Below are 14,105 nucleotides of genomic sequence, written 5' to 3'. Positions count from 1 at the left end.
CTTGCTTTTTTTTAGCACATTTATTTTGATCAGATGGGACATTTCATTTTATATTTTAGTTTTGCTGAATCTTCATTAGCAAATGCAGGTAGAAATAGTTCAAATGTGTGTCTTTATCATCATATTACCTGTGATCAGTAGTGAACAGAAATCAGCCAACAGCTTAGCGACTGTCTCTTCTGTCGTTTGCTGCAGTATCGTTCCAGCCCCGCCGGCGGCAGCAGTGAGACGGGGTCACCAGGTCGCTCGTCGTCGTCTCAGAGACGTTCTTGGCAGGACCTGATTGAGACGCCGCTCACTGAGGCCGGACTGCACTATTTACAAACTGGACCGTTAGGTAACGCCCCATTTAACCGGAGTTCAATGAATCCAAAGGGTTGATGTCTTTTCCCAGTGTTTGTTCAAAATGCTTGGATTGGAGGTTTGGATCAGTTGATACTGCGCCAGTCTTACATTCAAGTCTGAACAAAGTATAGAAAATAAAAACAGCTTACCAGTGATTTGAGGATGTTTCCAGAACTCTTAAAGAATGGAAACAATGGAAGCTCTCATTCTGTGGAGAATTAGGAAAAAAGATTGTTGGGACACAAATGTGTGGGATTCATCTGTAGTTCTTTATCTGCATACATTCAATGTCGGTTCAGTCACCTATTATTTTTAATTTCGACCTTTTTAAAATATAAGATCTCTGTCATTCCATGTCGTATATTTTCTTTGTGTTAAAGAGGACGCAGTCTTTGCCGAGCCAGGTCCGGGCGGTGGGACGATGACGGCCGGAGCCGTTTACACTCTTCCTGCCCAGAGGAATGTCCCGTTGCCCGTGGCGATGCAGAGGCTGATTCCTATGGCAACCCAGGGAGGGAAACCCCGCAGCTTCACGCTGCCAAGAGACAGCAACCTACACACGCTGCTCACGCCCCCTGCGAAAGGCGAACAGCAAACGCACAACGGTGAGTTCAGCCAGGAGCACACAACATGAAGCATGAAACTTCAGCACATACAAAGGCAACACGCTTTGTGTTGCATTGCGCGTGCGTCAGGGTCTCACCGTGAATGACAGCCACAAGAGACTGGATGGAAATTTAAAAAAAAAAAAAAGGTGAACACATTGACATCAGCACATGTGCCAGAAATAAAAACGCTCTGAGGCAGACACATTTCCATTTAGATCATCATCAGTATTGAGAAGGGTAACACACACACACCAGCCGTACTCTGGTCTAATGAGGTTAATGAGACGATGGAAGAGAAGTGTCTTCATAAAATAGTAAACAAAGCTGATTTATGTAATCGGGTGGTATGATTTATTAAGGAAAAGAAAATTTAAACTTTAACAAAGATGTGAGAAGTAAAATGTAATCACCACCTGAATTATCCAGGCTGAGGAAATAAAATCATCTGAGAGGCTGAAAAATTATCCCCGAGGCTGAAAGCAGAGGCAGAGCAGGACTTTATCATCATTAGTAATATTTTTCTGACGAATAGAAGTCAAGTGTTGAGGTGTGTGCTGCTGTCCTCCAGTGGCTGCTCTGAGACAACTCAATCTAATCACTTTTCTGACATCTCATCAGCCTTTCAGTTCGAATTTCCTAAAGGAGAAGTCAAACAGCCACATAAATGAGCCGCTCTCTCTCTCTGCTCGGCTGTGTTGAAGGTGGCAGTGAAGGCGCGTCCCTCGGCGACTTGTTCCGAGCGTGCGAGCAGGGCGGGGTGTGCCCTTTAGGCCGCGGGTCGGAGGCCAAAGGTCAGTCAGAGTTCAGGCAGTCGTTCCTGCGACGGGCCGCCGACCCTCAGCTCAATGAGCGTCTGCACCGCCTCCGCATACTGAGCTCCACACTGAAGGTTGGTGCAACAGTCTTAACCCCACACATAGACGCACAAAGACGCATGCAGTAGGAGCATACTGTAGGTGTGACCGTGCACACAAACGCACATTAACAAAAACACGCAACATAGTTCTACAATAATGATCCTTAGGATTTCTATTTTGAGTCTGACTTATTAATACAACAAATCCTTAGCAGAAATACAAAGGAGCTTTATAGTGCTGCCAAACAAACCTTTTTTGGTTTAAAAAGAATTAAATAACCACAATTTCATCTGGCACTCATTCACTGCAGGTTCGTTTCGCCTTCCAGCATTTCAAACTAATTTCCTGTCAGAAGAAATTGCCAAAGCGAAGACGTTTTGTAGAGATTGTTCCTGCGAGAGCTTCACAATAAAAGCCCGCGCAGCAGGAAATGTCTGCAATTGCTTGTGGTTTGATTTCATCGAACTCTTAAGGATCATAACTTAAAATTGCAATATGTGTCACACATCTCACACGCATCACATATCCCACTGTCACATCCTACAGACACAGAGAGAGCACTTCATCCTGTTCTTTGTTCACAAGCCAATCTTTCCCTCCTTCAGTTGTGGAGGAGTTTGTATGATGCTGGCACGTTCTGATGCGTCTCATTCGACAGAGATAACGTTTGCTGCTACAACACAAAGGCCATCATTCTTTGGTTGAATTCAACTGTTATTTACGTCCCAGTCAGTGCAACTCAGTGTGTTTAAATGTGAGCAGAGTGAAATGCGTAGAGCGGTTACTGATCAAAAAGGTTAAACAGAAAGTATCGCACGTGCTTTAGAGCTGATACAAATGTCAAACATGAACACATATATACACACACATGCTGGAAAACGTCTGTTAACTGTCTTGTTAATTTTAGTGATGTCATCTGTCCTAATCTGTCTCCTCGGTTTGGTTTCAGTCCTTCCTCTCAAACTCTGCTAAGCGACCATCTGTGGTTTCATGCGTTATGAGCAGTGGTTATGTTCCTGGTTGGGTGCGAATGGGTCATGTGCTGCTGCTGTTGCTGTTGTTGTTGTTGTTGTTTTTCTTTTTTTAATTGTTTGTATCTTTGTTGCTTCCTCCGTGTACGTGGGCGGGGTCTGTTTGGCGAGGTTCAGCGGGGCTTTGTCGGTTGTGGCGTAGCTCTTTTTCTGGGGGAGGGAGGTGGGGGCGGGTGGTGGTGGCTGGGTTTGCCGGGGCAGGTCGGGTGGAGGAGCTTATATGTTTGTTCCCTGTCTGGTTGTTTCTTAAAGGAATACACCAAGTTTCTGGGGGAGTTTGGATCTTTCTGTCAAACAATGTGACTGCACAATAGACACCAAAGTATCCACGTGACCTTGGTAGGCCCCGCCCATATTTGCTGTTTACAGTGATTAGGCCCTGGGGATCTTGTCTTTCTGCCATTTGAGTGTGTTCATGCAGCAATAAGTTATCTGCACTGGTTGCTGTGGAAACAACAAAGACATGCAGATTTCTCAGCATATTTTTTCATGCATCAAAACTGAAGCAGAACAATGCGCTGCAGCGTAGATAACAAGTCGGGGGGTTCTCCAAGTATTCATAGCCGTAGTGATGCAGACAGCAGTAAAATCGGAGGAAGTCCAGATGTGATTCGTGTCCTCGTCGTGGCTGAACGCCACATCTGCACCATCAAAAATGGGCTGAGGAGACTGAAATCTGGTAATATTTCTCTTATCACTTCATTAAAACTATTTCACATAATTGGCATTTAGAGCATCTCCAATCAGACTCGATCAGAAGATACAAGAGAAGTGAGCAGAAATTTGATTAATTGAGAGTCAGCATTAACATTTTATTTTTAGACTGTTTCTGATATTACTGTATAAATATTTTACCGTCATTTTATGGGAACAAAATGAAGCACTGAATATGAAATGTTCATTTCTGGCTTTATTAATGGTTAATCAAAAGTTAATGATTTAAAAATCCGTAATCAATAAACACAAAATAAAAATGAAACAAATGAAGACAATATACATAAGTTAAACCGTAGCACAGATAATTGATTTTAAATGCCTGATTAAGCTTAAAAATTGTTTTCATTATCCCAAATCACAATATCAGTGTGAAAATGTTAATTAAAATGTTTTCTTAGTAAAGCAGAAAGGCTGTATTTACAAATGCTGATGAATTTGGACGTTTCTTACATTCAAATAACACAAACATAACACAACTTCATCATTGTGAATAAACGCTGCAGCCTGGCTGTGGAGAGTTGATGATAAATAGAAGATAATACGATGTCAAAATATACACAGTAAGTCGGTTACACACAACTACGGATTCTAAACAAAAAGTAATGAATCGAATTAAATTAAACAGTAATTAGTCATTTGTGGTTGCAAATGTTAATAGATGGGTTTCATTCCACTGATGTTGCATCCTGATAAATGAGATGTCACAGTGGCGGCGGAGGAGGAAGAACCAGACGAAGGGATTTATCACACTCTGGCAGCGAAATTGGGAAAAATCTGACTTTATTGGTAATTAACTCACCAATAAAGCCAATAATGAAGCGATTAGCAGTGATTAAACCCTCTGCGAAGTGTCATTGAGCTTTAAAGCAGCTGCAAACTGAAACGAAAATTTCAAATTGGAATTGAAAAAGGAAAAAAACAAAACACAACACAAAAACGAATCTACCACGAGCAAATGGATGCTCTTCATATCTGTGTCACGATGAAGATGATGTCAGATCTCCCCAAACTTAGTGTGTCCCCTTAAGTGTGTGTCATGCTTTTCATGTGTCTGCGTTTTTAAAGAATAGTTGGTTAAGACAAAACTAAAAATTTTAAATTGAAAGAAGGCCCTCCTGTGTTTCTGCATCCCCATAGGACAGGGAGGGGGAGCTAGCGCTGATTGACAGGCTGTTGGCCAATCCCCAGCTGTCGTCGGCTGAGTTCCAGGAGTGGAAGCGAGCCTATCAGGAGCTGTTCTCTCAGGAGCCAAACTCCACCGCTGAAACAGACCCCGGCCCCCCACTGACCCCCTCACTCTCTCACACACACTCCTACATCGAGACCCATGTCTGATGTGTGAAACCCACTCTCACACACACACACACACACACACACACACACACACACACAACCGCTTAAGCTGCACTCATCTCCTGATCTCTGGAAAGAGTTGAACAAACTGCAGCTGATGTTTTGATGCATCAGCGCAGATAGTGATGGATTGTTTCAAGAAAGGGAGACGTAAGGACAACTTGATCCACATCCCGATAGCTTTCAGCAAACCACAGTGTACGAGCTTTTCTGAGGACGCCTCCGTGCCCTCACGTCAAATCAGTCCATGAGCTGATTGGTTATGCCACTCCAAATGGCCTCGGGTGGGGGAGGGGGGCGGAAGATACACTGATTCTTAAGTATTAAATGTTAGCTTTTGTGCTCTTTACCTAAAATGCGGAGCTGACACAACTTTCTCTGGACGACGTTCGTCAGACGGGTCTCAGAATAGTGTTCTCATGAGCTGCCATTACACACCAACTCCATCCTGCTTGTTGTGTTTATACTGACTGCACAGCGTCTCACAGAAGGTCGATTAGCCTCAGAGCGACATCAGTTGTGTCCCATCAAGCCTCCTACTGGATGTCTATGATGATATAAATCTGTACAGTGAGTGTTAACAGCAGTGAAAAATAAGCACAGGCTCATTTTTAACAAAAAAAGAAATCAATAAAATGAAAAACTGGTTTCAGATTTTATTTAGTTTTAGAGATTTTTCTTGTTAGTGCTAGTTTGGTAGAAATTCTTACTGTGCTGGGCTGGACCTGAAGCATGCACACTGAATAGGATCCATGAGAAGGAAAAATCCACCCTAACGACACTTTAACGCTGCTAACTTCCACTTGGATGCAGTTTGTGTTGGATTCAGAAGCCCACGTTGTGTGTACATGTGCACTGTGTTTGTTCATTTGGTACTTGAATGTTTTTTCAGGGAAGGATCATAATTACGTTACCTTAATTGGACAGAGTCTTTGTTTCAGGGCGTAGTTATTATGTGTATTCCCACTGATACCACTCATTTCATTTCAGATTTCGCTCTCATTCACTCACTGTATTTCTTTTCTTTGCACCAGGACGATGTGGTGTGTGTCTGGATAATGACATCTGCTCCGCAGGCCTTTGTTTTTACACCCAGCGTTAATAAACGCTCTTATCATCTCAATTTGTGGCTTCATTGTGGGCAGAGCTCAGAGTGCTGATTGTATCTTGAATGAAGCGATGCCATTAACAGGCATCATTTTAATTTCGAAATCTTAGGAGCAACCACTTGGCAGCCGCTGCTATAACTTCTTTTGTATATATTGATTGTCGTGGGGCAAACTTAACTGTGTGTGGAAAAGCCTACTTGCCAACGCACACATTTCTGAGATGCAATAATGAGATCCGATCACAGTGAGTCAGACGGGCGTGAACCCGTCTCATCCAGATACACACTGCATGTTCATGTCAGGTGCAAATGAGGCCAGTATCTCCATAAAACCACCTCAATCTCAAACACTCTGGGTTGGACTATTTAAGTGCATTTAGTGGGGATTTATTTTGTTTTAGAAACTTCTGACTTTTTATCCACCGCACTAAAAGACTTGTGAAGTGGTATGAAGTGTTCATACTTTGAAGTAGAGCTTTAAGTCAGCAGGATTCCTTTTTCTTTCATTTTGGGAACTGTGAGAGACCAAACTGCATTTGGTCTTGCTGTATTTTTGAACAATTTGTAATGATAGATAAAGATGAGGCAGAGGATTCTTCATCTTTCCACGTATAACAAGCCTTCAACCTGCCTTGAAAAAAAAAAAGAAAAATAGGAAAGAACAATATCTGTCCTTTTTATTATTGATACTATTGTGTTTTTAGGGCAGTTTCTACAAAATTTTGCTTTTTGCTCTGCAGGATTTAATTCGGTGCATTCAGTGGGTTGTTTCAGAGTCATGAATATGGAACAATACAATAATGACTTAACATAAATGGTGTACTTTTGAATACTGAATAGTTTTAATATTCTCAATTGCAACTACTTCACTGCTCTCCTGTTTTATCATGTAATTCAGTTGTCTTAAGCTTAAATGACCGGGATTTTAACACTTTTGGAGTGCAACGTGTTAAACGGCATTCACACCAGAAAACACCTTCAGAGGTGGGACTGAATTCTTTCCTCTGGATGTTTTTCCACTTTTATTTATTTATTTATTTCTTCCTTTCCTTTTCTCCGAGTTTCTGTCGCTTTAACAGGAAGTTTCATCCTCTTCATAAAACCTGAGATACTGTCACCATGGCAACCGCAAGTATATCAAACAAACAAATGGTTGCCTAAAAAAAAAAAAAAAATCCAATTAATCTTCTGTTTGATTAAAGTAGAAGAGTAGAGGGTCTGCTGGGTAATCGCCTCAGACAGTTTCATTGATTATACTTCAACTGTGTTAAAGTCTCCAAGGGTGGACTTTTCTTCAGAGTCCACTCGGCTCTCTGTATCCTGCATGCCACTTAAAGAGTGAGGAAATATTTGCATAGGATTTGAAATATGGATCTGATTTAAATAAAATAAATATATATATATATATATATATATATATATTAGTTTGTTATTTGTACACTGCTGCCAAATGACTTTTAATACTCAGTCACTGCACAAACCCATGAAAGCAATCATGCACACGAGTACACGCGCACACAGTCCACTCAGTTTGAATGCTCTTTCTATGCTGCTGCCCGTGGTTGGTTGTAGTAGCATGTCTTTGTTGTAGAGAAACACAATATTCCTCTTCTGTTTTTGTGTTTGAAATCTCTAGATGCAGTAGATCTCTCTTTGTAGAGTGCAAACTAAGTGTCTTGGATAATCTTCTCTAATTCTACCAGTTTTGTTTTTTTTGTTTCTTTGTTTGTTTTTTGTTTTTGTTTTTGTTTTTTTTTTTTTTGGGGGGGGGGTGGATTGTGACTGAGTAAAGATTGTTCAATGTTGAAGCTACAAATTATGGTTGGGAAAAAAAACAGTATTTATTTACGTGATCAATCTACGTGTTGTGTCGGAAGGAGAGGGTGGATCAATAAAGTTTGGTTGTTTGGATGAAGGTGTTTCTGCTGTTTATTTTATTTAATTTCTTTTGTGCTTGTGGGTGCTGAGGAGGAGATGAGCAGCGCTAACAGCTGATGTACTGTCTGCACTTTTGTTGTGATGGGACTATTCTGACACCAGCAGGTGATTCCAGCTGATTTATAACAGTCTCACTGTTTTGTCTAATCTGTGACAAATCCTGACAAACAACGTAATCGCCATTGTCTGTCTTCGCTTTGCACTTCTGTGTTCCACAGCGCGGTAAACACACAATAAAGTGTGAAAATGAGAAAATAATACTTGGACCAAACATGAAGTCGTCATTTCAAATCACAAAAAGTGAAGTCAGTGTTATCATGACAAGTAACGGTACCACGATTAAAGGATTAAAAATAATTTGGATCATTCCTACCTAAAATATAAAGTAGATCACAATTTCATGTTCTGAAATTTGGTTTGGCACTGCAGAATAAGAAAGCAGAAAGTTTTGGATGATTAGTCAGTCAGAGAAAACAAAACATTTAATGAACTCAGTTTGTTTTCAGTTACAGACCAAACAATCATTGGACCAACCGAGGATGTACAATATTTTGTATATTTACTAACATATATCTTTGTTCATGACTCTAACTAAAATTTACACTAAATGAAATAAAAATACCATAACACTTCAGGTTTAGAAAGTTTTATTGTTGAATTGTATGAGTGTTTTAAATATTCTCCAGTGATTTACGATATTGTCCTGTGTGACTGATACGTCAGAATTCATATGTCAATTACTTTATGATAATCACCAATTGGAATGTGTAATTGTACAAAAATATATTCAATTCCATCAATTTTGACAGTTTAATACAATATCATATAGTGAGTATTTTAATTTAACTTTATAAGATTAGAATTTTTAATCTAACCCTTTTAATATCACTAGAATACATGTTTTTTTTAAATACATATGTACTGACATTACATACTACATGATGCAATCCAATTAAATTTGAGTGTAATATTTAAATTTGGTGATCAGAAAACATGTTGAAAAGTGAATGCAAAAAGCACTGAATGTATTTAGGATTAAATGGATGTAGATGGAACCGTAAAATATCCTGAATAATGCATTCCAGCAGCTCACTATTAACCAAAAAAACATGCATATGACATGTCGTCTGTCGCTTCGACTCTGCAGCTTTAGCCCAGTTTGCCCATTTGGCTGTCAGGACAAAAAATTAAATGGATGAAGCAAGAAAACACAACAGAAAAAGAAAAAAGGCCACTTGTTACCTTTCCGTTCCCACATCTGGCAAATCTTATAGGAAACATGAATTATTCATCACTGGTAAATGAACAGGAATGTCACACGCATTGAACTTTGATCTGCAGCTTTTCAAAAAATATTCAGCTCAGCTTTGCTGTTGTTTTTTTTTTTTTTTTTATTTTAAAGGTATTCGCCCCTTCACTTTCATCAGCTTATCTCCTGTTTCGACTTCTCTGTTCTTCTCTTATGCATGATAGCCTCCACCGGAAAAATGTTCAAGAATTACCTCCTTCCCATTTCACCCCATCGCTTTTATCTCTGCGCTCGGCTCCTGTTTCATTTTTCTTATATTTTTGCTCATGGCAGAATCATTTCCAGAAAACCAACTGTCTCACTTCTACCTAGTGGTTACTTTTCATTTCTGATGAGCTCAGACCTCTGAGCTTATTCTACTGTTACACTCATATCTCACTCCAAACGATAAAAAGTTAGTTAAATAATAAACAAATGTTAGCGATACAACATAAACATGCATTAAGAACAACAAATGCAACATGTAGCCTCCTTTAGCTTGTGTAATTTCTTTTTCTTCCATTGATAGTTACCGTAAATAGATCAACATGAGAACTACTAAAAAGAAAAACGACTCTGTATGTGAGAAAGAAGCAGGAGATAGTTGGCTATCTCAGCATAAACACTGTAAACAAGGGAAAACAGCTAGCCTGGAATAAAACTCACACTTTATATTTTGTTTAATTCCTTAAACAGAAGGTTGTGGATTTACATTTTTTTTTGTCTTTTCTTGTTGCAGTAGTTTAAGCTAAACATCCAACTGGTTTTAATAATATAGCTAAGTTACATATTTAACAGGAAGATGTGTTATGACGACATTGATTCTTTTATCTGACTTTTGGAGAAAACAAAGAAAAAAAAAAAGAAAAATAATCCCCAAAATGTTTAAATACTCCTACAAGCAGCAGTAACTTCAGTTAGCTTAACAAAAAGACTGGTTAGATAAACTAGCTGGCCTGAATTTGTCCATAAAGACGTAAATTAAAAAAATAACTATCCACCTTTTTAAGATGACCAATTAAGATTCATCAGGTGGTTGTGATTTGTGTAATTGGATGCTTTGTGCTGAACCAAGCCAGCGGACCGGCCTCTGGTTCCAGCTTCATATTTATTTATTCTGCAGAGAAGTTTAATGAGGACAAACAGCTCCATGTGGTTTGAAAACAAGATTAACCAGCGTTTGTTTGCTGTCTGTTCAAACAGAAGACGTTATGGTTCATCGGGAGATTATGTGCTTTATGCTGAGCTGAGACAAAAGTCTCATCTCATTTTTTTTTTCCTCCCTTCTCCCAGCAAGAGATGTATTTTTTCAAAAATATGCATTCATGTGCTCTCCTCTAATAGAAACCGGATGAAATTCAGAAGGAAGTCCAAATTATGATATTGTCACATCATCATCTTTGGCTCTCGGCGTTATCAGATTACTTTGCACCTACTTCTGAGGGAGGCAGCCTCAGCTGCTCCTCTCACATCGTGGTGCTTTAGTCGGGCAGGGGTAACAGCGTGCACTCGGTCCCGGTGAGGGGTCGAGGAAGCTGACAGATTTCCCTCCAGCGGTCTTTCTTCGTGTCGTACTCCAGCACGCTCTTGGTGACGACCTCCTGGCCGTCGCTCCATCTCCTCCCGCCGAACACCAGCAGATTTCCGGACGGCGTCGAGGCCATGCCGTAGCCGAAGGAGCCAACCAGAAGCGGTCTGAGGCGCGTCCAGTGGTCCGCCTGGGAGTCGTACCGCTCGATGTCGCAGAACGGCTCGTACATCCCCAGCAGGGCGTAGATGAAGCCGTGGGCGGAGGCCAGGCGGTGGCCGAACCTGGCGATCGACATGGAGGCCCTCTTTTCCCAAACTCTGCCGCTGAGGTCCCAGCGGAGGAGCTCTCTGCTGCCCTCCCTGTTTACATCGCTGCTGTCACCGTGGTTACCGCCGCGGATGCTGCCCCGGTTGCCCGGGAGACCGCCCGACACGTACACGCTGTCGTCGAGCACGGTGGAGGCGTGGCCGTGGAGGGCGCGGGGCAACGTCGCCCCGCGCCTCCACGCGCGCGCGGTCATGTCGTAAAACTCGACGGAAGCCACCGAGGCGCGCGCGTCGGCGCGCCGCCCCCCGATGGCGTAGATCACGCCGCCCGCCACGCAGCAGCTGAACTGGGCCCGCCTCTCCAGCATGGCCTCCGCCTGCTCCCAGCGGCCGAAGCGAGGGTCGTACCGCAACACCTGGTTGGACGTCGCCACGGCGACGGACTTCTTCCCGTCCTCGTCCCCGTCTTTGACTTCCTCCCCTCCGAGCACAAACAGGAAACCCCCCACCGAGCACGCGCAGTGGTGTCTCAGTCGCAGCGGCAGACCGGAACTCAGAGACGAGAACGTCCTGCTGCTCGGGTCGAACGCCAGCACGTGCTGTTCCGGCCGATCGACGCCGGACCCCCCGCCGACGAGCAGCACGCGGCTGGCCGACGCTCTGAGCGTGGACTGCTTGCTCTGCCTGATCGGCTGAGCCGGGCCCATCCTGTGGTACTCCAAAGCCCGGGTCAGCTGACTCCTGATCAGAGGTGTGCTCAGGGCCCGGTGCTTGAGTCTGGCGAGGTCGTCGGGGCAGACCAACCCGAACCGGAGACGGCTCAGCAAGAGGTTTGATTTCAGCAGCGGGAGCGGGCCGTTTCCATCCAGCCAATCGAGAGCCAGCTTTACGAGCTCCACCTCCCTGACGCCAGGTATCTCGTCGGCGTCGAGCACCGCCAACAGAGACTGGACGTTCAGCTGCAGGAGGTCGTCCCTGCTTTCCTGCAGCAAGGTCACCATCTCCGTGGCTATGGTTTGATTGGCAGCCTCCAGAGCGTCCGATAGCACCTGGCTTTCGGCGAGGTTGGCGTAGCAGCAGCAGGTCTGAGCACTCAAACCGTCAATCATGAATCGCTCGCATATCGACACGGCGGTCTCCACTTGCAGGTACCTGGCTGCTTGGAGGACGACGGCAATGGTGGAGGGCGACACGCTGAGCCAGCCCGAATACAGGAAATCCAGAACAGCGTCCAGACCTTCGGGTGTCAGCGCCGGGAGGTCAACCGAGGCCGCTGAGCTCTCCTTGGTGGTCTCTCCAAACAGAGCCCAAAAATACTCGCTGGAGCTGGCCAAAAGGGCGCGGTGACACGGGAAGGCAACGCCGCCGGCCTCCAGCACCACATCGCACATCTTCCTCTCAGAGCGCAGGCGCTGGAAGCCGGAGAGAAGTCCTGTCCTGTGGGAGGAACTGTAGAGGCAAGAGTAGCTCTCCATCCAAAAGTTAGGAGGCGAGGAAAGCTGGCGAAGGAGATGGGATGGGTAGCAAGTCGAAGAAAGAGTTTAGTCTGGAAGGTGCAGCAGTCAGTAAAGTAAACTAGAGAATCGTCAGACATGAGCGAGTGGAGAAGAGAGAAAAGCGCCTGTCCTGAGTCGAGCTCTCTCCATCTGTGTTTTTGTCCCGCTCCGTCTGCAGTGGCCAGCATGCCACACTGTGATAGGAAGATTAACAACTGCCAGTCCTGTGACCCTGCCCGCCCCCCCGAAACACAGTCCGTCCCGAGGTCTGCTGTCACTTCCTGTGTTTGATTTGTGTTTGTCCTTTGCCCTTTCCAGTCCATCCAGGAGGGAATATCACCCAAACATGTGCATCCAACATACACACCAGAAAGCAAGCAGATGCAAGAATAAACACACTGAGCACATAGACACACACACACACACACAAAGACTAAAGGGAGCCTGGCAGGGCTTTAGTGTCTATCCCAGCAGATGAACTCATCGGTAAATACAGCTGCTATAGTCTGCGACCAAGATTTCAGGGCACGCTGGCACGGCACCTATCTGCGCCCCCGTCACCATGGCGACAAGGCTAGAAACACAGACACAGCTCGGAGGATTTCGGCGCGAGGTACACAAACACGCTGAAGTTTTGCCAAGCTGTCGACTACTTTGCAAGTGTCAGGAGTAGCACATAGCGTTTGGCAGTAGAGTAAGCCCGTGACCTTTCGGGAAGCATTTAACCTCATACTGACCGTCTCTTAAAATCACGACGACGGATGTCATGATATTATTTTCAGGTGGAGAGAAGAGGAGATGGATGTCGGTTTATCTGTCGGTGTCACACTACAAGTGTGTTTACGGTTGTCCAATTAATGCTGAGCTTCTGTCACACATGCAAATGCGACGTGGAAACGTTGCTTTGTCACACAGTTTCAAGTTCCTGCAGCATTCGCAGCTTTCATCATTGTCTCTGACACCCATCATATGTGTGTACTTTTGTGTGTCTGTGTGTGTATGTGTGGTGGGGGGGGGATCATGGTTGTTTCATGGAACACTAGTTCAAAATTCAGCATGCAGTTTATTCGCCAAAGAGAAAAACTTTTTTTTTTTTCAAATCCAAAGTGTTTTTAAACTTTCCCACACAATGTCAAATGCTCCCGTATGGTTGTTAAAACACCAGCAGTGTTTCTCTCCCGGCTGAATATCCCACCCTGACCCGATGGAGGCTAAACTTAGCTACAGCTGCTCCGTGTGTTTGAGAGGACAGAGGACATGTGATTTGATGATGGATTTGCAGTGTAATGAGGCAGCGAAGGGGCCGACTCTCTGGGCTGCCCTGCTGCCTATGTGTGTGATGACATCTGAGCTTGGATGTAGCAAGCCTCTCTGAAACAGATGGATCTGAAGGTTTAGGTCAGGATAAATGTGACTCCTTTCACAGAGAGGCCCCTGACTCCAACTTAAAACCCTGTAATACCCCGTAATATATGCACATAATAGAGGGGCATTACACCTCGGGGCTATCAGGAACTCTGTGTTTGCTCTTCAGACAGTGCAAGTAATGCAGAGGCTAACTCAAAAA

At 43.8% G+C, this 14,105-nt stretch overlaps 2 protein-coding genes across 3 annotated transcripts in view; one reads left to right on the top strand and one right to left on the bottom strand.

The window, feature by feature from the left end:
* cnksr2a (connector enhancer of kinase suppressor of Ras 2a) overlaps window positions 1–7,220 on the top strand; it is a 42,979-nt gene extending 35,759 nt beyond the window's left edge. The window contains exons 21-24 of one of the 2 annotated variants that reach the window (XM_029529034.1): window positions 196–337; window positions 726–950; window positions 1,655–1,842; window positions 4,696–7,220. In XM_029529034.1, coding sequence (XP_029384894.1) covers window positions 196–337; window positions 726–950; window positions 1,655–1,842; window positions 4,696–4,893 — 753 coding nt within the window. In that variant the 3' untranslated portion in view covers window positions 4,894–7,220. The remainder of the gene's footprint in view (window positions 1–195; window positions 338–725; window positions 951–1,654; window positions 1,843–4,695) is intronic. The other variant, XM_029529035.1, reaches the window with a different exon arrangement.
* A 2,908-nt stretch (window positions 7,221–10,128) lies between these two features.
* klhl34 (kelch-like family member 34) lies at window positions 10,129–12,670 on the bottom strand. Its single transcript, XM_029529405.1, has one exon. It carries the CDS (start codon window positions 12,515–12,517, stop codon window positions 10,727–10,729), a length of 1,791 nt encoding a protein of 596 aa, XP_029385265.1. The 5' UTR covers window positions 12,518–12,670; the 3' UTR covers window positions 10,129–10,726.
* Between the last annotated feature and the right edge of the window lie 1,435 nt (window positions 12,671–14,105).

Source organism: Echeneis naucrates, chromosome 20 (genome assembly GCF_900963305.1).
Source record: "Echeneis naucrates chromosome 20, fEcheNa1.1, whole genome shotgun sequence".
NCBI classification, from domain to species: Eukaryota; Metazoa; Chordata; class Actinopteri; order Carangiformes; family Echeneidae; genus Echeneis; species Echeneis naucrates.
The sequence above is the reverse complement of the archived record's forward strand: the minus strand, read 5'-3'. Positions and strand labels throughout refer to the sequence as shown.

What these genes read in the sequence shown, in the direction of transcription:
- klhl34 (XM_029529405.1), bottom strand. Translation starts at nt 12,517, where the DNA reads ATGGAGAGCTACTCTTGCCTCTACAGTTCCTCCCACAGGACAGGACTT.